The 21,485-nt window shown below is 37.9% G+C and overlaps 1 protein-coding gene across 1 annotated transcript in view; it reads left to right on the forward strand.

Moving 5' to 3' along the window:
- Positions 1-21,485, forward strand: part of bmpr1aa (bone morphogenetic protein receptor, type IAa) — a 201,073-nt gene that overhangs the window by 161,667 nt on the left and 17,921 nt on the right. The window contains exons 4-7 of the mRNA XM_048616286.1: positions 8,639-8,777; positions 11,010-11,112; positions 17,249-17,348; positions 19,277-19,376. Of these exons, the coding sequence (XP_048472243.1) occupies positions 8,639-8,777; positions 11,010-11,112; positions 17,249-17,348; positions 19,277-19,376 (442 nt within the window). The remainder of the gene's footprint in view (positions 1-8,638; positions 8,778-11,009; positions 11,113-17,248; positions 17,349-19,276; positions 19,377-21,485) is intronic.

Below are 21,485 nucleotides of genomic sequence, written 5' to 3' on the forward strand. Positions count from 1 at the left end.
TGAATTCCATGCAGCTTCCAAATTCCCTAAGCTATATACTCACTCGGGTTGTGTCCCACTCTGGATGGGATCGCTCCTTCTTGATTGTGCGCAGCTTACTAGTCTTGGAGGTTTTGAAGAAGTTCCATATTAGCACTGTGGTCATCAGCCTTTGGTGATTTAACCATGGAGATAAGATTGTGCTTAGTCTTGACTACCAGGTGTTTTTGTGGTTTGCATTTATCTGAGATTTGACTCAAACAGCTTCAATTAATTAATCGGAGCAAACTGATTCACAAGGATAACTACAGTGGAGTCAGTAAAATAATGTATAAAACCATATGTAAAACAATAAAGGAATAAGATTTTTGAAGCAGGAGTTATAAATGATTGTGCGGATTGAACACAGGCGGTGTTGGTATTTAGAGCTGTGGTGCTATTGGTTGAGGCTTAATCCAATTGGTGAGAATAGAGATTAGTGCTGAGATGGTGATATCTTACAAGAACTTAGCTTGGGTTGGAACCAGAAAGCAAAGACTAAGCAACTAAGAAACAAGTAAATCCACTTGTGTCTAGGAACAATTTTGTTACTTCAAGCAAGCTCTTTCTTTCTCTCCATATATCATGTTGTATCATTTTAGAACACCTTCCATCCCCAATAATTGGAAAGCATTCCTATAATTATCATATACATTCATTTGCATTGCTTCAGTATGTTTTTAACGTGAAGCAGAGTTACAAAGCCAAATGTACTACAAGGGGTTCTGATAGAACTCGTTAGTTCCATTCTCGTGCAATTTTGTAGACTAAGAAAATCGTGCAAAAGCTTAAAACTAATGGGGCCAGAATCACATTATAGCCAATACAGGTAAGGAAGGTTCGCGTTCTACATATAGCAATCTAATTTCTACAGTCGTGTTAAAGCCAATTCGTGTTGAAGAAACACACATTATAGCAGAACCGACAGTACAAGATTTAAGCATTGAATGGTCCAGAAATAATGCTGAGTCCAATGGCTCTCGAGATGGGAGTTCTATTCTGGTGAGACAGTTGCAATGGTGTGTACAATTCAGTTGTATTTGTGCACCTCGTGGGATAAAGTGGAGTACAACACCAGTAATAGTGGTGTTTCTCTGATACGTTAGTACAACTGGTTGACGGCTTCTACAGGAGTTCTACTGAGGCTGTCCCCAAAAGCCTGTAGTTTTTGGGCAGTAAAAAAATGTTGGTAAGCAGCCAAAAAGACAAGATAATTCTCTGATTACGTTTGTGATCATGTGTGCTTGACTGACCATGTGTGAACTAGCATGGCAAGCTGTGATGGTAATAAAAGATCACTTGTACCCGGTTAACATTGTGCTTCTGCTTGTTGAACAGGGATGTCGGCATAGTTAGTGTTTGCCAGATGATTGGGTTCAATGACTTTATTGAGCTAGTATCCTTAGTCGAGCTGTATCTGCTTGTCAAAGGTTTAATTAAAACTGAGTTCGCAACAGTTCAGCCAAGTTACTGTGAGGGAAATGCAGTTAATTATTACAGTGTATATTTTTGCGAAGTTATTTAGAGTACTTGTGAATTGGAAGGCAGAAAGTTAGAATTTGTTTGTAAAAATAATAAGGAGGAAGAGTGCACCGTCCCTTTCAGAGGTGAAATACTTTTGAGCTTGGAGACTTATACAAAAATGTCTGCAAGCAGCTGCGCCTGTACAGGGTGAAAACAAACTGCCATCGGAAGAGTACAACTCTGTCTCTTACAGAAATCTTTAAGCTCTCTGATTTAGCACCATCTGTAAGGTACCATGGCACTCTTAGCTAATATTCCTGACATCAGAATTTGTTGGACAGAGGTGTTTCGGATACCAGAATTTGACAGAGAAAGGCATTCCTCGTTGAGGATCAGCTGAGAAGGTGCAGAGCATTTTGGAAGATGCCTCCTGACTGTAATTTTGAGAGTCTAAGTTTTAATTTTTTTTTATTACTTTGGTTTATATAAGTAAGACTTTATTTATTGGAACAGCATACCATTAGAATTTTGTTTTATTAGGGAATAATTAGTAGTTAAGTGGGAATTAATCAGTTTGTAGTATTTTTGTTAATTTGTTCACTGTTAGAGTTAGATAAATAATTACTTGTTGATTATAGAGTGACTATCAGGAGTTCAATTCATTTAAGAAACTCCTTCATAAATGACTGATTGTGAGGCGAGGCGAGCTTCTCTGGGTGTTTTGGTTTTAATTATCAGAGGGATTCGACCTCCTGTCTGTAATGATATGTCATGCTAAAATTAATCGCTGTAGGCATGAAGTTTAGTATCTAGCCCCATATGAGCATTTGTTTGGCTCGGTTAATTTATTACTGAGTCACCATAATTTCACAACCCACAACCTACCATTCAGTTTTCTTTTTGGAAAAAAAAAGATGCTGTTTCCTATTTCAAATCAATTTAAACCTTTGTTTTACTCTGTTTATTTCTCTCAATTTTGCAGTGCTAATTATATGTACTAGTTTGAAAATATAATTCCTTTGTCTTGAGGGGCAAGCATGAATGTTTTACACAAGCAATAGGATGATGCTGTGAACGTGGACATCACCTTGCACCGTACAGTATTTCTGTGTAAACATTTTATTTGAACAACGCGAGATTTCCTTTTGTTTCTTTTTGTTTTACAAACTTGTAAACAATTCTTTCTAGTGATGAAACATATTTACGACAGAGAACTTACAATGTATGACATTGAGTTTGGTGACTTGTAATGCAGATACTTGCATTTACGTGAGCTAATATTGTGCCATTAGACATTGGAACAAAAGAAAGCCATTTATCCCATTGAGTCCACTCTGCTATTCAGTGAATCACAACCAAACTAATAATCCTCAATTCCACTTAACTGCCATATCCCCACAATCTTTAATTTCCTTAATAATTAGAATTCTGTATATCTCTGCCTTGAACATACTTAATTGCTCAGCCTCTACAGTCCTGTACAGTAAGGAATTCCACAGATACACTACTCTCTGAGAGAGAGGTTTCCTCATCATCTCTATCTTAAATGGGCAACCTTTTATTCTGAGATTGTGCCCTCTGGTCCCAGACTCTCATAAAGGGAAACAATCTGTCTGCATCTATCCTGTCAAGCCCCCTGAGAATCTAATGTTTCAAGGATGCCATGTCTTATTCTTCTAAACTCTAATGAGCAAGGAGCCAAACTACTCCCCCTCTCCTCGTAAGAACATTCCTTCAAACCCATGATCAATGTAGTGAACCTTCTCTGGACTGTTTCAATGTCACAATATCTTTCCTTAGAAGAGAGGACCAACTGTGTATTCCAACTGTGGTCTGACAGGTGCGTCCTGTAGTTTTAACAAGACTGCCCTATTTTTATACTCTGTTCTCTTTGAAATAAAGGCCAATATTGTATTTGCCTTCCCTATTACCTGTAAAACTTGGATGCTTCCTTTTGGTGATTTCAGATTAGAGGGAGCAGATTTAGGACTGAACTGAGAAGGAATTTCTTCACCCAGAGGGTTGTTAATCTATGGAATTCCTTGCCCAGTGAAGTAGTTGACGCTACTTCAGTAAATGTTTTTTAAAAAAAGGTAGATTTTCTTTGAACAGTAAAGGAATTAAGGGATACGGTGAGAACGCGGGTAAGTGGATCTGAGTCCACGAAAGGATCAGCCATGATCTTATTGAATGGCGGAGCAGGCTCGAAGGGCCAGACGGCCTACTCCTGCTCCTAGTTCTTATGTTCTTATGCTCAGTTCCATATCACAGTAATGAAAACAAGAATTTCATGGGACAAGTGCCATGTTTCATCATCAAAATTTAGATTGAAAGATCCTTGACAATTTATGGCTGTTTAAATTACTGGAAAGAGTTAAATATAGATTTGTTTTTGGTCATTGACTTAGTATGTTTCTGCTTAAATATGGGCATGCAAGAAATCTGATTTTGTAGTTCTGAAAAGCACTGTCTGTCACCTGGGCATTTTTCTGACTATTGGGTCAATTTGAGAGTATACCTAGCATTCTGAGCATCTTTCCAGTGTGTCAGTTGAATACAGAAGATTATTAATCCTCCTGTGTGATGCTAAACAATTCATTGTGTATTTAGTTTGTAAAAACTTAATTTTGCACATGGTAAGAGTCTGCTTTTGCAAGCCAAACTTTAGATAAATAGGAACAAATTCCCTGAGGTAAAAGTAAATTGTAACCATATATTCAGAACACTGTTGCTTTGTAAACAAACAAGATGTATACCAGATGATCTAATCAAGACAATGGTGCATAAAATGTGTTTTTATATGTAAAAGGATTGCTCAATACAAAGCCTTCTCTTTGTTCAGGGCAGTTTGCATCATAGAAAATTCATTCAGTTCGCTAATTTGTGAGGGTCCTAACACATCACTGTCATAAATTTGTTATTTTTAGATCACAATTTAGCCATTTTAGTAATCATAACTATCACTTGACCAATTCTTAGCACTTAAATGCGTGTCATATCAACAATTTACCACCTCTCAGAGAATACAGTGTAAATATAAAATGTAATCTCTTAGAGTCACAGAGTCATACAGCATGGAAACAGACCCTTCGGTCCAACTCGTCAGCTCTGACCAGACATCCCAATCAGACCTAGTCCCATTTGCCAGCATTTAGCCCAAATCCTTCTAAACCCTTCCAATCGTGTACCCATCCACATGCCTTTTAAATGTTGTAATTGTAATTGCCTCCAGCACTTCCTCTGACAGCTCATTCCATACACGCACCACCCTCAGTATGAAAAAGTTACCCCTCAGGTCCTTATTAAATCTTTTCTCTCTCACCTTATGTCCTCTAGTTTTGGACTCCCCCACCCTAGGAAAAACACCCTGGTTATTCACCTAACCATGCCCCTCATGGTTTTATAAACTTCTATAAGGTCACCCCTCTGTCTCCGACACTCCAGGGGGAAAAGCCCCAGCCTATCCAGCTTCTCCGTACACCTCAAACTTTCCAGTCCTGGTAACATCCTTGTAAACCTTTTCTACACCCTCGAGTTTAACTATAGAAGGGAACCAGTATTGTACGGAGTATTCCAAAACTGGCCTCACCAATGTCCTGACATCTGCAACATGACATCCCAACTCCTACACTCCTCAGTGTTATGACCAATGAAAGCAAGCATGCCAAATGCCGCCTTCCACCCTGTCTACCTGCAACTCCACTTTCAAGGAAGTATGTACCTGCACCCCTCGGTCTCTTTGTTTTGGCAACCCTCCCCTTGGCCCTACCATTAACTGTATAAGCCCTGCCGTGGTTTGCCTTACCAAAATACAACACCTCACATTCATCTAAATTAAACTCCATCTGACACTCCTTGGCCTAACAGCCCATCTGATCAAGGTCCTGCTATACTGAGGAAATCTTCTTCAGTGTCCACTACGCCACCTATTTTGGCATCATGTGCAAACTTATTGACAATACCTCCTATATTTACATCTAAATCATTCATATAAATAATGAAAAGCAGTGGACCCAGTACTGATCCTTGTGACGCACCACTGATCCGCTACTAGCGGGAACTAGCAGGAGCACTTAAATGTAATGACAAACAAAAATGAGAATTTGTGATAGGCTTGGCCCCTGACACTGTATAGCCATTAGTAAAAGGTTGCTTCTTTTCATAGTTCTGATAGGTAGTATATCTTTGGTTTGTACGGATGAAGTCTTTCCAATTAAACGCATCATATCTTGAGAGTCCTTAGCTTTTATTCACAAACTTTTGCAAGTTTACAAATAAATCGACCTCACCTTTAAATAGTTTAGATATTCAAGTTTTAACATTAGCGGTTCTATAGAATTTTTCAACATAGGAGTTTAAAATCCCAGTGTGTTAGTAAATGCAAAACAGCAAAAAAAAGCTTCATAAAAGGAATTTACTAGCATTAAAAATGGTCATGTTGCAGTCCAGGAAGCAGATCAAAACATGAATGTTTCAATGGAGCCTTGAAGCTTACAATGACTGAATTATTTTTGATAGGTGAACCAGATGGAGCACATGGGGAAACTACTTTTATGTCTGTCCTCAGTTGGTCCAGATACACTGTAGTATTAATAAAAGTTTTATTCGACCTTTCTGCAATGTCTCTGGTTTACTGCATGCCCAGGCAGTCTGACCTCTGCCAACAGGAGATTCAAGCTGTTCTTTCTCTGTTCAAAGGCAACTAAACTCTTTAACAGGCATGATAGTGCATTAATTTTGCTAACAACATTTAGATTTTGAACATACCTTTTAACAAAACGAAACATCCTAACCATTTAACAGATGCCTTATGAAACAAGTATGACATCAAGCTGCATAAGATGATATTTTTTCAGATGAACAAAAAGCTTGGTCAAAGAACTAGATTTTAAGATTGGTGGAGAGGAAAGGTGCAGGAAGGGAATTATGTGAGATGGTGATGTAGTGATGATGTCATCAGACCTTTAATCGAGGGGCCCGAACTAATTCTCTGTGGGCAAGTTTTCTGATCACACCCCTGGGATTTTTATTCATTTTAATTTGGAATTTTAAGTAATTTAATAAATCTGGAATATGAATACTAATCTGTTATGTCCATGACTGATATCATAAATTGTTCTACATATTCATCAGGGCCATTCATGTCCTTTACAGAAGGAAATCTGCCACCAGATGATGCAAGGCATCAACCTGAAAATTTTAATTTAGTTTCTTTCCACAGTTGCTCCCTGACCCACTGAATTCATTTACTGCTTTTTTTTTCTTATCTTGTATTTACAGCATCTACTGTATTTCAATTTTGAATTGCTGTTTTAAAGTTTTTATCCGGTTGCCATCTCCAAAGTAGAGATGGATCCAGCCACTTTACTCCAGTACTGTTATAGATTTAGAATGCCTTCTCAAGGGCAATTAAGGATGTGAATTAAATGTTGGCTTTGCCCACAATACCCATGTCCCATGAAATAATTAAAGGTATAGAAAGCCTGAAACTTTCTTGATCCCTGATTCTGACCGAGACCTCGCCAGGAAGTAATTATTTTAAAATGATTCTGTTACAACAATGAAAGGAAGTATTTAGTTCATGATTGGCTTTATCCTGTCTCTCAAAACTGCGTATGTGCAGTTTATAAAAACTTCAAGCAGTAGTTTCAAAAACTTCAGGAAAAAGTGCATTTTATTACTACGTGTAAACTAAGTGTTGATGCATATATACGAAATTTCAGAAGCTATGCGGTTGCTATTAGTGCTGGCTGCTAACATCAATCTGTTGCAATCAGAGCATAGGAAGATCTAATATGCGACAGATTTCATTTATTTTCCAAATCTTTCTGATATAACAACCACTTTATGTAGCTTTTTTAACAGACAAATTTGAATGAAATTGAGTATTTATTCCTCAAGTAACGTTGAGCCCATGAGAGTTAAGTCTGTCTTTTAAACTCAGAAGAGAAGTGTGCCCAGTTAATTTTCATCAGAGTTTCATATTGTAGAGTTTTAAATAAATCATAAGACCAGAAAGAAGTTGTTTTATGTACCTGGAATATTTTTACAAAAGGACAGTTACAGTTTTAGCTAGAGTGAGAAATTTAGATTCTGTTGAAGTATTTGATGAATGGCTACCCAGAAATGAAACCATCACCCAGTGTGGGGCTTAAAATCAAGACCCAGAGATTACAAGTTCCATTATCTACCAGATGAGATGGCTTGGCTGACCAGAAATAATGTATCTGTAAGAGATCTATTGCAATAAAGATATCAATTTCATTGTAAATATTCCTGCTTGTCTTTATTAGTATATAATATTACAAAAGCTGTTTTGAGTACTTTTAAAATCTAATCATTGATGTCTTAAATATTCTTAAACACAAGGATAATGAGTTCATGTTTAGAACTCGGAGAAAGGTTAATGCTTTGGTAGTAATTGAACTATTTTTTCCATTCTTACCACTTAGTTCCTCTCTCTATATTTGTTCCCTGCATGACACCAGCAGCATTCGTTGCCTATCCCTAATTACTGCAAGTGCATTAAGAGTTAACTACAGTACACAGAACTGAATCATATAAACTGGATTGGAAGAGGAGTTTCCAATTTGGGTTTTTATAAAATCATATTGTACCAACTTTCATGGTCATTTTGTTCTGTTGGCAACACAGTTTCCCATCATTCCAAGGATTTGCCCCATGTCTTCAGAGTTATTAATCATTGTTGTTGTCAGAGGCTTATTTAGTTAATTAATAAAAGATAATACAACATCAACCTGTATACTTTGCTTTTGTCAATCATGTTTCTTGTGAGTTACCCTAAACTTACAGCCTCAAGATATTATACTAGCAGGGACAAACTTGTAACTAGCAGTACTTGAAACAAGGATATAAGTGGTGCAGTTACACAAAATGCAGTGGCATTGAGTCTTTCTTCTTTGAGAGGAAGAGCAGCATTTATTTAGCACCATGTATGGAGTGAAAATATCCTGATGTATAATGATGAATAGGAACAATGAAGACTTTCTAAGCTACCTTTAATAACAGAAGGAGAAGCGTGGCATGGTATGAGGGCAGGTATAAATCGGTGTATAATCTATGCCTGCTGTGTATAATCCATGTTTAATCTTCACAGTATTCCCTAATAACCATTTTGATGCTTCCTTGTCAAAAGGTCAGAATCCAGATAGCATGCTTATGGGAACAGGCATGAAGACCAATGGTGCTACAGTAGCACCCGAAGATGCAGAGCCAAGACTTAATTGTTACTGCTCTGGTCACTGTGCAACTGAAGAAGCAAACAATACATGCAAGTGAGTATTGCACTGTTCATCAACTGAAAGAAAGGTGCACTGATGTGTTTTAATATGTAAAAATATAGTATGAAACAGCAATAAAGACGTATCTGCCATGAGTATTAATATTGTATGCAAATTTTGCACCTTTTAGACTTTAATTCTTTTGCTTTATTATTGATGTTAAGACAAGACAGAATGAAGTTAAATCATTGGAGTCCACCAGCTCTACCTCCAGTACTTCCACATTTAGAAGTATCGTTGGAATGTCTTCCATCTTGTTGAAAGAATAGTAAAAGATAGTGCTGTGTCAATCTAGGAAAGAGAGTGGAGCAATTATGTTTTTATCTTAAAGGTATAATCCTGGCAGTTTAATGATTTGTGTAACTCTGGACTGTAGTTCCCTCAGCACATCGTTTACTGAACTGAAAATGTCCTCCTACTTCGATAAGTGATTTTAGTTGTTTCTGTTGCCACTTGCCAGTTTTAGCCTTTTTATAGCGCAGGTGCTTCATTATTATGTGATATTGTTTTCTCTTCTACTAATGCAAAATGGTATTTGATTTTTTAACTTGAAGCAGCAGCAAATCTAACTTATATCCTTCACTCTTGTTCATGTCTTTTGTTTTGGTAGTTGGGACTGCCAATAGTTTCAGTCAGTGTTCCAAGAATAGCAGACCAGCCAGTGTATGTCTTCGAGCAAAGACTTGGGTACACATCTCAAAATCATTCCATAATTCCCTAGTGCAATATATTCCACTTTCATTAAACTTCATGGTATAAATGCTCTGTTCTCATCCTGGCTATCTTCCATTTGACCATTGGTAACAGAACTTTAGCTGTTAGGCCTGTAAAATCTGTAATTATCTCAATAAGTTGCCTTTTTTGCTATGTCTGTCATCACTTTTTGAATTCTTCCTCAAAATGTTCCTTTTTAACCACACCTTGAGCTACCTGTCTGTCTTCTCTCCCACCTATCCGCTCCTCCCAACTCGCTGACCAACCTTCACCACTACCTACCTGCACTCACCTATCACCATCCCACCTACCTACCCCAGCCCCACCCCTCGTCTCTGTATTTATTTCAGAGCTCCCTTCTCCTCCCCCCAATTTCTGAAGAAGGGTCCCAACCTGAAACGTTGGCTTTCCTGCTCCTCTAGTGCTGCCTGGCCTGCTGTGTTCCTGCAGCTACACACTGTGTTATCTCTGACTCCAGCATCGGCAGATCTTACTATCTCCTTGAGCTACCTCCCCTGTTCTAGTGCTTGATATTTATTCTGTGATTGGACAGTTACAATGTTCAAGGCACTATTTAAATGAAAGTCTTTTTGTTGAGTTTGACTATTATAAGACTGGTGTACCTTTGCTTGTTAAAATTCTATCAGGAAATGTTAATGATTAAAATCATACCCACAGCACAATACACGAGTGGTTAGTATGGGTGTGTCTGATTGTTGGTTTACTGGACCAGTTTACTTCTAGTGTTGAGTACGTTGCAAGGAATCAAACTGTAAATTTTCCCCACGATCACTAAGTAATGTCATGTTAACAAGCTATTGATTGAGGCTTTTTATGTGATTAACTAACATCCCAATTGCATAATTTTTATCGCCAAGAAGAGTAATGAGTATGATTGACACTTTGAAATAACGTGAGATGTGCCTTATGCATAGAGTATCACTGGAGTTGAATATCTTTATGGTTGAAATAAACACTGTTACTTTTTAGTTTATAAAAAGACTACGAATACTTGAGGAAATTCACAAGTTGGGATTAGAATAGTTAGGTAGTTGTTTTTAGCCAGCATGGACACAATGGGCCAAAGGGCTTTTTTCTGTGCTATATAACTCTATGACTTGGCATGAATATAATTATTGTATTACATGCAAGGATGAGAACATAAAAAGGCCTATCCCTGACAAGTATAGTATCATTTAAATTATTGACATTTTTGTTGCAGTTGTCAGTTTTTAAAGTGGAAGTTCTTCATTAGATTGTATTCTTTGCATGCTATGGAGTTTTACACCCTAGGCCACAAAATACGCTGAGCAAAAATGATCTCAATAATGCTTTACTAAGGTTCCTTGCACATGTTTTCTACCTTGTCACAGACCTTGTAAATGTAAAAATTCTCCTTTCTTGCACCACCAGCTAGGGCTTTGAACTGCTGTCTAGCTCAATTGCTATCAGTATCTCAAACTGCTTGATTAACATACTGCATCAAGTATTAATTTTTTTTTTATAACTCAGAACAAATGGAAATTGTTTTGCCATTATTGAAGAAGATGAAAACGGAGAAATTACGCTTGGCTCTGGCTGCATGAGGTTAGAAGGAGCAGATTTCCAATGCAAGGTAAAATCAACATTGTAAAGTCAGGATCTTCAGCTCTCTTATTTCATTGTATTATGGATTACTCTGGTATTTTAACAATGAATATCATGAATTGCCATACTGTTTTTGGCAGAAGACCAGTGGGTTTATTTTATCCCCAATTGCCTTTGAAAAGGTGTTAATGAGCTGCCTTCTTGAATCATTCTAGTCTCTGTGGTAAAGGTGCACCCAAAAATGCTGAAAGAAAGGGAGTTCCAGGATTAAAACACCACAATTATAAAGGAACAATGATATATTTCTAGTTCAGGATCGGTGTGTAACTTGGAATGGAATTTGCAAATGGTAGTGTTCCCATGTACCTGCTGCCCTGTTCTTTTGGTAGAAGAGTTTGTTGGTCTAATAATTGCTGTACAAAAGGCCTTAGCAATTTATTGCAGTGCATCCTGTAGTTGTATACACTGCTGCCATTGATGAAAGAAATGAATGTTTAAGAATTTAGATGGGCTGCAAACCAAATGGGCTACTTTCTCCTGTGTAATATCTCGAATGCCTTTGAAGATGAAATAATCAGCCAAATGGAAAATAATCCATCACACTTATTGATGGTAGAAAGGCTTTGGGGAATTAAGAATTGAGGTACTCATTCCAAATTGCCCAGCCTCTGAATTGCTGTTGTAGCCACAGCATCAATGTGTCTGGTCCTGTTGAGCATTTGGTCAGTGGTCATTCCAAGATGATGATAGTGGATGATTCAGCATTGACAATTCCATTGATTAAACTCTTGTTGTTCTTACTCGTTGTTTGGCACTTCAGCTTTTCGATTCACCCCAAGTTTAACCATACGGTTCCAAAACATAATAGCCTTTTAAACCTTATTATTGTAACACCAACATTTTCTCATGGCCAATTATCAAAGGGCAACAAATATAGGATTTGCAAACAACACAGACATCCCATAAATGAATTAAATTTCTGACTGATCTGTTTTTACAGTACTGAAGCTTTGCTCCTGCATTTTAGTTCAGATCTGCTCCTACACTAGCAACAAAGTGCATCATAGCAAACTGTTTCAAATAAAATTCCCTGAAAAACCATTCACATAATTAGCTAGTTATCTGTTTTAAAATTAGTCAAAAACTGTACTCTGGTTCATACACTCATACCTACAAAGTGTATTTTGACCTGGATAGTGATCTGGATCTAAACCATTGGAACTCCAGTGATATTCCTCTGAGAAAGAAAGACCATACAAACCAATTGTTTAAAAATCTTCTGGCTGCTCTTGTTCATTGTAGCATTGATCATTCCCCTCCATAAGTGATCTTGTACAGAATTATGGGAAGTATTTCTCCATGAATTGTACTATAAATTAATTATTCCAATGGCAGATGAAAAGCGAAAGTTTGAATTTTCCATAAAGTGTATTTGCTATATACTGCTAAGGAAGTGTGTAGTCCTTTTTGTGTTTCTTTTTTTATTCATTAATGGGATGTATCCGTCACTTACAAGGCCACCGTTTCCTATACCATACTGTCCTGACATAGTTTGGTGGTGAACTGCTCTGTTGAACCTGTGTATTCGATGTGATGTAGCTATGTCCGCAATGCTATTAGGGAGGTAGTTCCAGGATTTTGTTCAATAAAGTAGTAGTGTTCCAAGCCGGGTGGTACATGACTTTGAGGGGATCTTGAAAGAATGCTGTTCCCATGCATCTGCTGCTGCTGCTCCTATTCATCTAGGTAGTAGAGGTTTTTGGGCGTGAAGATGCTGTAGAAGAACTCTGTCAGAAATGGACAAAAGAAAGCTATAAAAAGGTAATGGAAAGAGTGAAATGTTTTCTTTGGAATAGAGAAGGCTGAGGAGAGATGTAATTGAGTGGCATAAAATTATGAAGAACCAAGATGGAGTAGGTAAGGTCCTATTTCCCTTTATAATTAAAGCAAAATATGACAGATGCGGGAGATTGGAAATAAAAACAGGAAGTGCTGGAGAAACTCAGCAGTCTGGCAGCATCTGTAGAAAGAGAAACAGTTAATAATTTGAATCCCATTACTCCTCTTTAGGTTCCAAAGAAAAATAAACTGGTTCTCTCTCCACAAATGCTGCAGATATGCTGAGATTCTCCAGTGCTTTCTGGTTCTATGTCCTTTAGCAGAGAGGTCAAAAAGTGTAATCGGGGTGGATAACTGTTTCGGATGACATCTTTTATTGCTGTTTGAAGTGTTTGCCTACATAATAATAGTAACTATGTTTCAAAATAATTGTTTGTCTTGATATGAATCTCAAACAGTTGTTCTTTCTGTACCACAGTGCTAGAGTCTTTTCTCTCCTCATAGTATTTGGAAAATTCAAGACAGACACTTAGGGTTAGCACAAGCTGAATGGCGGATTACATTTTGCATCTATTTTGTCGGTTGTCTCATACCAAATAGTTCCATTTGTTGCACCTTTCCAGCAAGAGATTGGGATATAAAAATTCTTGGTTTCTCTAGTTTTTTGACCCAGCAAGAAGATAATTTCCTTGAATCTTAAGGATAGAGTTTCTTGCTAGTTTTCATTCATTTTGTTTCTGATTACTTGTACAATCTCTTCTCTTGGTTTCATTAACCAAGAGAGTGGAATCTTAAGACCATTATAGAAAATCTGTTGGAAATTTTGCATTATATTGAATATTAAGGAGTATTTAAGTTCTATGTCCCTGCAGGCCCAGCCTTCTCTATCCTCTATGAAGTTTTGCAGAGCATAAAATCAATCTGAATAAATATACCTGTTAATTTGCATATATTGCAATGTGTCATAGCAGATCTAGATATTCAGTTATAGGATACTGACAGAAAGGACCTAAGAAAAAACTGTACTAAATGTGAAATTCTAAATGGAGCAATCAGTGGGATGAAAAATACAAATGCAAATAAGAATTGCTCAGGCTTTATGGAACAGACAAGCTATAACTTTGAGCTGTGCCTGACTCGGCAGTATTTAGATATCCCAAGGATAAACTACTCCATCTTCAATAAAAAATATTTTGTTTGCATTATATCTAAGAATTGTTTCCTCTTGCTCGGCTTGTTTAATACTCCAACAAGCAGCTGGTATTTTAATTCCAGCATTCAGAAGTTTCTGATGATTTCCTTTTAGCAACTTTAACAAAGCTTGACCAGCTAAAGTTACTAAGTAGGATGCACAGGAATTTTCAATTTTGGGATACAACCATATTCTACCAATCCCAAACCTCTCCTTCCGCATGCTTCAGGTTTGCAGCGACAGGCATCTTTCTGTCATGGGCATTATCAACTATTCAGGACTTGGGCAGGTATTTCATCATAAAATTATAGGGACAAGTAAAAGTTACACAGATTGCTTTCCTACCCCCAAACTTCATAGGCTGAACCAGAAGATCATGAAGTGGTCAAATCATCAGATTAGTAATCCAGACATCAAAGCTGGGACATGAGGTCAAATCCCATCATATCAGCTGGTGTAGTGATGAACGTAAAACTCAAGAAAAACTATCTTGGCATCCTATTTGCATCTGAGATAAGTTTCTGAGCCCATTTCAACGACATGACCACCGACATTTACCACTGTTTCTGCCCTTGTGTCAGCCCATCTTTGCCTTTGTTGCCTCTAGATTCAACTGTTCCAATGGTACCATGACTAGCTTCTAAGCTTTCACCAGCCATAAATTTGGACTTGTCCAAACCCTGTTGCCCATATTTTAACTCCGTGAGATCCATTTATTCATCACTTGTGTGCTTCTCGATCTGTTTTGGCTCCTGGTCCAAAGATAGCTTGCATTTAAAATTATCATCCTTGATTTCAAATGCCCCCACACCCTTGTCCCTCCCTGTATTTTTTTAAGCAGAGTAGCCCATAGAAGCATAAATAGGCCATTCAGACTCACTAGCCTGCTCTACCAATCAACTGGATCTTTTACTTCAAAACCATTTTTTTTCTGCATTATCCTTTGATGTATTTAACACCTAGAAATCTATTGATCCCTCTCTTGAGCATGCGCAATGACTGACCCTCCTGGGTTAGAGAATTCCAAAGATTCACCATCCCCGAGTGATGAAATTTCCCTTCCCCTTTCAGTCCTAAATTACCTTCCCCTTATTGTGAGACTGTAACCCTTGTTTCAGCTACACAGTCAGATATGTTGTGTGAGGGACAATGTTTTATTGATGCTTAGTGTATAGAATTGTTTCAAAAGAGGTGAAGACTATATTCATCACTCATTCAAGTGGTAGAAACTTGTTTTGTCCTCAGAATAATAAATGGTAGATATGTATGCTGCTGCCTATATCATAAGGGCAGCACGTTGGCTCAGTGGTTAGCACTGCTGCCTCACAGCACCAGAGACCCGGGTTCAATTCTACTCTCGGGCAACTGTCTGTGTGGAGTTTGCACATTCTCCCCTTGTCTGTGTGGGTTTCCTCCAGGTCCTCCAGTTTTCTCCCAGGTACTCCGGTTTTCTCCCACAGTTCAAGATGTGCAGGCTAGGTGGATTGGCCATGCTAAATTGCCCATATTGTTTAGGGATGTGTCGATTAGGTGGGTTATAAGGGAAGGGGTCTGGGTGGGATGATCTGAGGATTGGTGTGGATTTGTTGGGCTGAAGGGCCTGATTCCACACTTTAGGGATTCAATGATCTATAATTGATACCTTCCTTCCTTAAGCCATGTCTGATTCACCTATCACTTGCTTGCTGTCTAACATTGGCTCCTGGTTAGCCTTAATTTTAAAGATCTCCCCCTTTTGTTTTCAAATCCTTCCACGATGGTTCCTCCTGCCCTCTGAAATCTCCTCTAGCTCTGCAGCCTCTGAGCCACATCTGCTCAGCTTATTCTGGCCTTTTACATGTCCCAGGTTTTAATTGTTCCTAATTGGTGGCCAGGCCTTTAGTTGCTTTCACCCGAAGGTCTATAATTCTCTCTCTAAACTTCTCTGATTCCCTATCTCTCTCTTGTTTTAAAAAGAGAAAAAAAAAATCCTTGAAACCTAATTCTGTAGCCAAGCTTCAGTAATCTGCCCTAATATGCCAATAATGTCCACGTCCTGAAAATGCATAGCATCATAGCGACCTACAGCACAGAAACGGACCCTTTGGTCTAACTCGCCCATGCCAAGCAGACATCCTAAATTAATCTAGTCCCATTTGCCAGCATTTGGCCTATATCCCTCTAACCCCTTCTTATTCAAATACCCATCCAGATGCCTTTTAAATGTTGTAATTGTACCCAGCTCCACCACTTCCTCTGGCAGCACATTCCATACACGAACCACCCTCTGCATGAAAAAGTTGCCCCTTAGGTCCCTTTAGTATCTTTCCCCTCTCACCTTAATCCTAAGCCCTCTAGTTTTGGATTTCTCTACGCTGGGGAAAAGACCTTGGCTTTTCATCATATCCATGCTGCTAATGATTTTATAAACTTCTATAAGGTCACTCCTTGGCCTCTGACGCTCTAGGGAAAATAGCCCCAGTCTATTCAAACCCTCCAATACTGGCAACATCCTTGTGAATCTTTTCTGTACCCTTTCAAATTTCACAACATCCTTCCTATAGCAGGGAGACCAGAATTGCAAGCAGTATTCCAAAAGTCCTGTACAGCCGTAACGTGACCTCCCAATTCCTATACTCCGTGCACTGACCAATAAAGGCAAGCATACCAAATGCTGCCTTCACTATCCTGTCTACCTGGGACTTCACTTTCAAGGAAGTATGAACCTTCATTCCAAGGTGGTGTTGTTCAGCGACACTCCCCAGGACCTTATCATTAAGGCCTGCCCTGATTTGCCTTTCCAAAATGCAGCATATCATATTTACCTAAATTTAGCTCCATCTGCCACTCCTTGGCCCATTGGCCCATCTTATCAAGGTCCTGTGTCGCTGTCCACCAATTTTGGTGTCAACTGCAAGCTTACTAACCATACCAACATTTTTTGAACTTTGGAATTAATCTGAAGAAGGAAGAGAAAGGTTTTTGCTGAAAATCCTTAAATCTTGAAAGATGTAACAGGATTTAATGAAACTGGTGAAATCTTGATTTTACGTTTAAAAAAAAAATGTGAATCAACTTCAGCTATTTATTAAGACGGAGCCGAGATTTGGAATCCTCAAAATCAACGATCTAGGTCTTTGCTTTCCCTACATAGGATTCAACAAAAGTAAGAAAACGGAGAACTATCGAGTGCTGTAACACTGACTTCTGTAACAAGGATTTGCACCCAACGCTTACTCCAATTTCTGATTCTGGTAAGCAGTAGATAGAGCTTGGAGTTTTTAGTTGTCTGAACTTTCATGTCTCATTTTAAAAAAGTATGAAAATGTGGAATTTCAGTTGGAAAATATATAATTTTTTGAAACTAATTCAGAACCTTTAATTGATAATTCCCTTTTGAAACTTTTTTTTTCTGATGTCTTGTGTTAATTTTTGATTCATGGTTTTTGACAGTTTCAATTTCTCCACCTATTACCTAGAAAAGTTGACACCCTGCATGCACTAATGCAGTTTATTGCATTTATTCTTAGATCGGGTGACTGTGATGTATATAAACTTTGTCATACACTGAATTCAGCTGAAATATTATGCACATGAATTGCATTGGTGCTGGGCTAATTTTTGCTGCTGTGAATAATTTTATCTTTCCAGTGTTTGAACAGTTGTGAAGTATATGACTTGGACTGACTACAAAATTTTTCTGAAGTGTTATGAGAAAGAGTTTGTAGTTGTGCAATAAGTTAACGTGAAGGATGATGTGGTCTGTAGTCAGTTCATTATTTCTCTATCTGTTTACTTTCATAAATACTTTGGAATTATATTACAAATAAATCTTTACATAACAATCATCTAATACCAGCCATTTGCTGATTGTATTGCACATGGTTACTTGTAAACCACAAGTAACCTTCAGTTGTAGTATTATTAGAAATGGGGATAATTGTACCACGTACATGGGTCTAATTAGTCCCATATTTTGAAACCTACCTTTTTATTATCTAATAATTCGATTTCCTATCATTATTCATAGTTAATTTGCATCTAATAGGGAATTCCAGGTAAGTAGAATTGGTTCCAGTGTAGAGATTTCTCTATAGTTGAAGAGCTGGCAGGTGCCAAGACTGCGCTCTAATGCATTAGTGTAGGACGATGTAATGAAGGCTATAAAGGTTTACATAGGCATTTTCCATTAAATCTCTAGATCAGAATTTATAATGTGTTAAGTTGAAATGCAAGACTTTGAACATATTGCAAATGTTACTGAAGTAACTTTGAGTATAGGAGTTGGGACGTTATTTTAAGGTTCTACAGGACGTTGGTGAAGCCTCTTCTGGAGTCTGTGTCCAGTTCTGGTTTCCCTGCTACAGGAATTATTATTAAGCTGGAGAGGATTCAGAAGTGGTTTACCAGGATGTTGCCGGGAATGGAGGGCTTGAGCTACAAGGAGAGGCTGGATAGGTTGGGACGACTTTCACTGGAGCATAGGAGGTTGAGAGGTGACTTTATAGAGGTTTATAAAATAGTTGGCTCTAGATAGGGTTACTGGTAATTGTCTTTTCCCTAGGATGGGGGATTTCAAGACTAGGAGGCACATTTTTAAAGTGAGAGGAGAGAGATTTTAAAAAAGACATGAGGGGCAGATCTTTTTACACATGGTTCGCATGTGGAATGAACATCCTGAGGAAGTGGTGGATGTAGGCACAATTAGAACATTTAAAAGACATTTGGGTAAATACATGAATAGGAAAGGTTTGGAGGGATATGGGCCAGGAGCAGGCAGGTGGCACTAGTTTAGTTTGGGATTATGGTTGGCATGAACTGGTTGGACCAAAGGGTCTGTTTCTGTGCTGTATGACTTTGACTCCAGAATTGAATGCCACAATTCTAATACGTGTAATGTTCAATCATAAAAGCTAAAGAAAATCAAAAATTATGTATATTTCATTCAAAGAAAATGTGACCATTACACTAGATAATGACTTTACAAATAAAATATTTATTTTCTTACCATATTCCTTAATAGAATCTATTTCTACCTATACTTCTATCCATTGATTTAAGTATCTTGCAACTAGTAGCAAATTAACTCTCATAAACCTTTAGTGATGTCTGTAATCAAAGCCCAAAGGCATTTATGTATTTTCCTGTTATTTTTTTCACATAACTTTATCTTTGCAAACAGGTGGACTATTTGAGGGTGACGTCCACCGATTAGGCCTGTTAATCTCGCTGATTGTCTGCATTTTTGTCCTGATTATAATAACAACTGCTTTCTACTTCAGGTAAGAGCTGATCTGAGTGCTTCTTCTCGTTGTTCTAGCTATTGGCAATTTCTTAATTGTTTGCATTTTACATACTGCACTAATATAAAATCTAGACTTGGGGTAAATCTTTCTAGAGTTTTAGCCTTTTATGTGAAAAAAGAAGCTCATTGGACTAAGCTACTGATTGTTTTGAGGAACAAAACTCCTGATAAAGTGACTAATATTGAGAGTGTTGGAAATTAGTGCATTGCAGTTGCTTTTCTTCTGCAGCAGGGTGGGCACCAAGGATAGGATAAGAAGCTACCATGTTGTGAGGTGGCAATTCCTTAAGTCATTAAGTGAAAGGTTCTGTCTAAGGGCATCCATGCGGCAACTGGCTAGAACATAATCATCTTTGTGTGCAGTGTAACACGCTTGACTGTAAGTGTTTCATACTAACCTGAATTTACAAGACTTAAGAGTGAGTCCAACAATCAGTTTGTATACATTTAACACCTTGTTTGTACCTCTTATTCAAACAAAAACAAATCTTGCAATTCACCTTTAACATAGTGAATTATCCCAAGGTGTTTTTAGGGACCATTTTAAAAGAAGAGAGAGTTTGAGATGTGGATAGATTAGGAAAGGAATTCCAGAATGTTGGGCCTAAGCAGCAAGAAACACTGCTACCAGTGGTGGAGTGATTAAAATTAAGTTTATGTAAGAGCCCAAAATTTAGTAGTTGAAAAACCTCAGAGTTGTAGAGCTAAAAATTACATAGACACAGAGGGAAGAGGCCATGGAATGAATTGAAAACAAGCATGAATATTTTAAGACTGAAACACTGCCAGACCAGATCAGGCCAGGCCAGTATAGGTCAGGAAATACAGGGGATTGTATATGTAAATGAGGTCTTGCTACCTGTCTCCTTGCTTAGAGTTTTGATGACCTTAAGTGTAAAACAAATCTTCATTCTTCCCTATTTCAGTTTTAATATAGTTGAATGAAGTCTGATGATGTTTGGTCTATGAAATAATTAAAATTGTGGTCTGAGTGATCTTTGGATTGAGCAGCGCAGTAGATAAGTCACAAATCTTCATACGAAATAGTGTTACCTAGTGGTGATTAGCATATAGTACTTGCTTGTGCTTTCTAATCTTACATTTTGTAGATATCAGCCTTGCCTCATTGATAGTGCTTTCACTTCTGAACTGGAAATTATGGGTTCAAGCCATTTTAATGTAGCCAAATACTTCAATATATTTACGAGAGAATGTTGCAGTGCTACAAATGCCTCCATTTGGATGAAACGTTAAATTGAGCCTTCATCTACCCCCTTAGATCCTGTTTTTTTTCCCCAGTTCTGAGGGTCACCGGACCCAAAATGTTAACTCTGTTTATTCCTTCACAGATGCTGCCAGATGTGCTGAGCTTTTCCAGCAACTTTGTTTTTGTTCCTGTTTTTTTTCCCCGCTCTGGTTTAAAGCCTCCTCCCCATTTTAAGCCAATCTAGTGGAATACAAGACTATTGCAACTTAGTGATTCTCATTATTATTAATAATAATAATAATAATAATAATAATAATAATAATAATAATATTATTAAAAAGTATTCTTTTTCCTTTATCAACAACAAAAACAGAAATTGCTGGAAAAACTGAGCAGGTCTGACAGCATCTGTGGAGAGAAATCAGAGTTAATGTTTTGGGTCCAGTGTCCCTTCCTCAGAACAGAAAATAACAAGGAAAAGGTTGATATTTATACAGAAAATGGGGTGGGGGGAGAGTAAACAATGGTGGAGATAAAGCCCAAACAGAGAAAAAAAAGCCAGTTGGACGAAGGAGTAGTTAAAGATCCGTCTGGGGAATGAATAGTTGCTAATGAGGACTACTAGAAGCTGACAATGGGTTGTATGTGGTAGCACCCCATGGGATGACAAGGCCTGGTGTGCTGGGGTTGGAGTATGAACATAGCCTCAAGCCCTAAAATTGTTGAATTCGATTTTAAAACCAGAAAGCTGTAGAGTTCACAAGTAGAAAATGAGGTCCTGTTCTTCCAGCTTGCGCTGAGCTTGCTGGGCCTCTGCAGGAAGCCTGAGACAGAAATGTTGGCCAGGGAACAGCGTGATGTGTTGAAGTGGCAGGCAGC

This window comes from Rhincodon typus, chromosome 34, assembly GCF_021869965.1.
Source record: "Rhincodon typus isolate 14 chromosome 34, sRhiTyp1.1, whole genome shotgun sequence".
NCBI lineage: Eukaryota > Metazoa > Chordata > Chondrichthyes > Orectolobiformes > Rhincodontidae > Rhincodon > Rhincodon typus.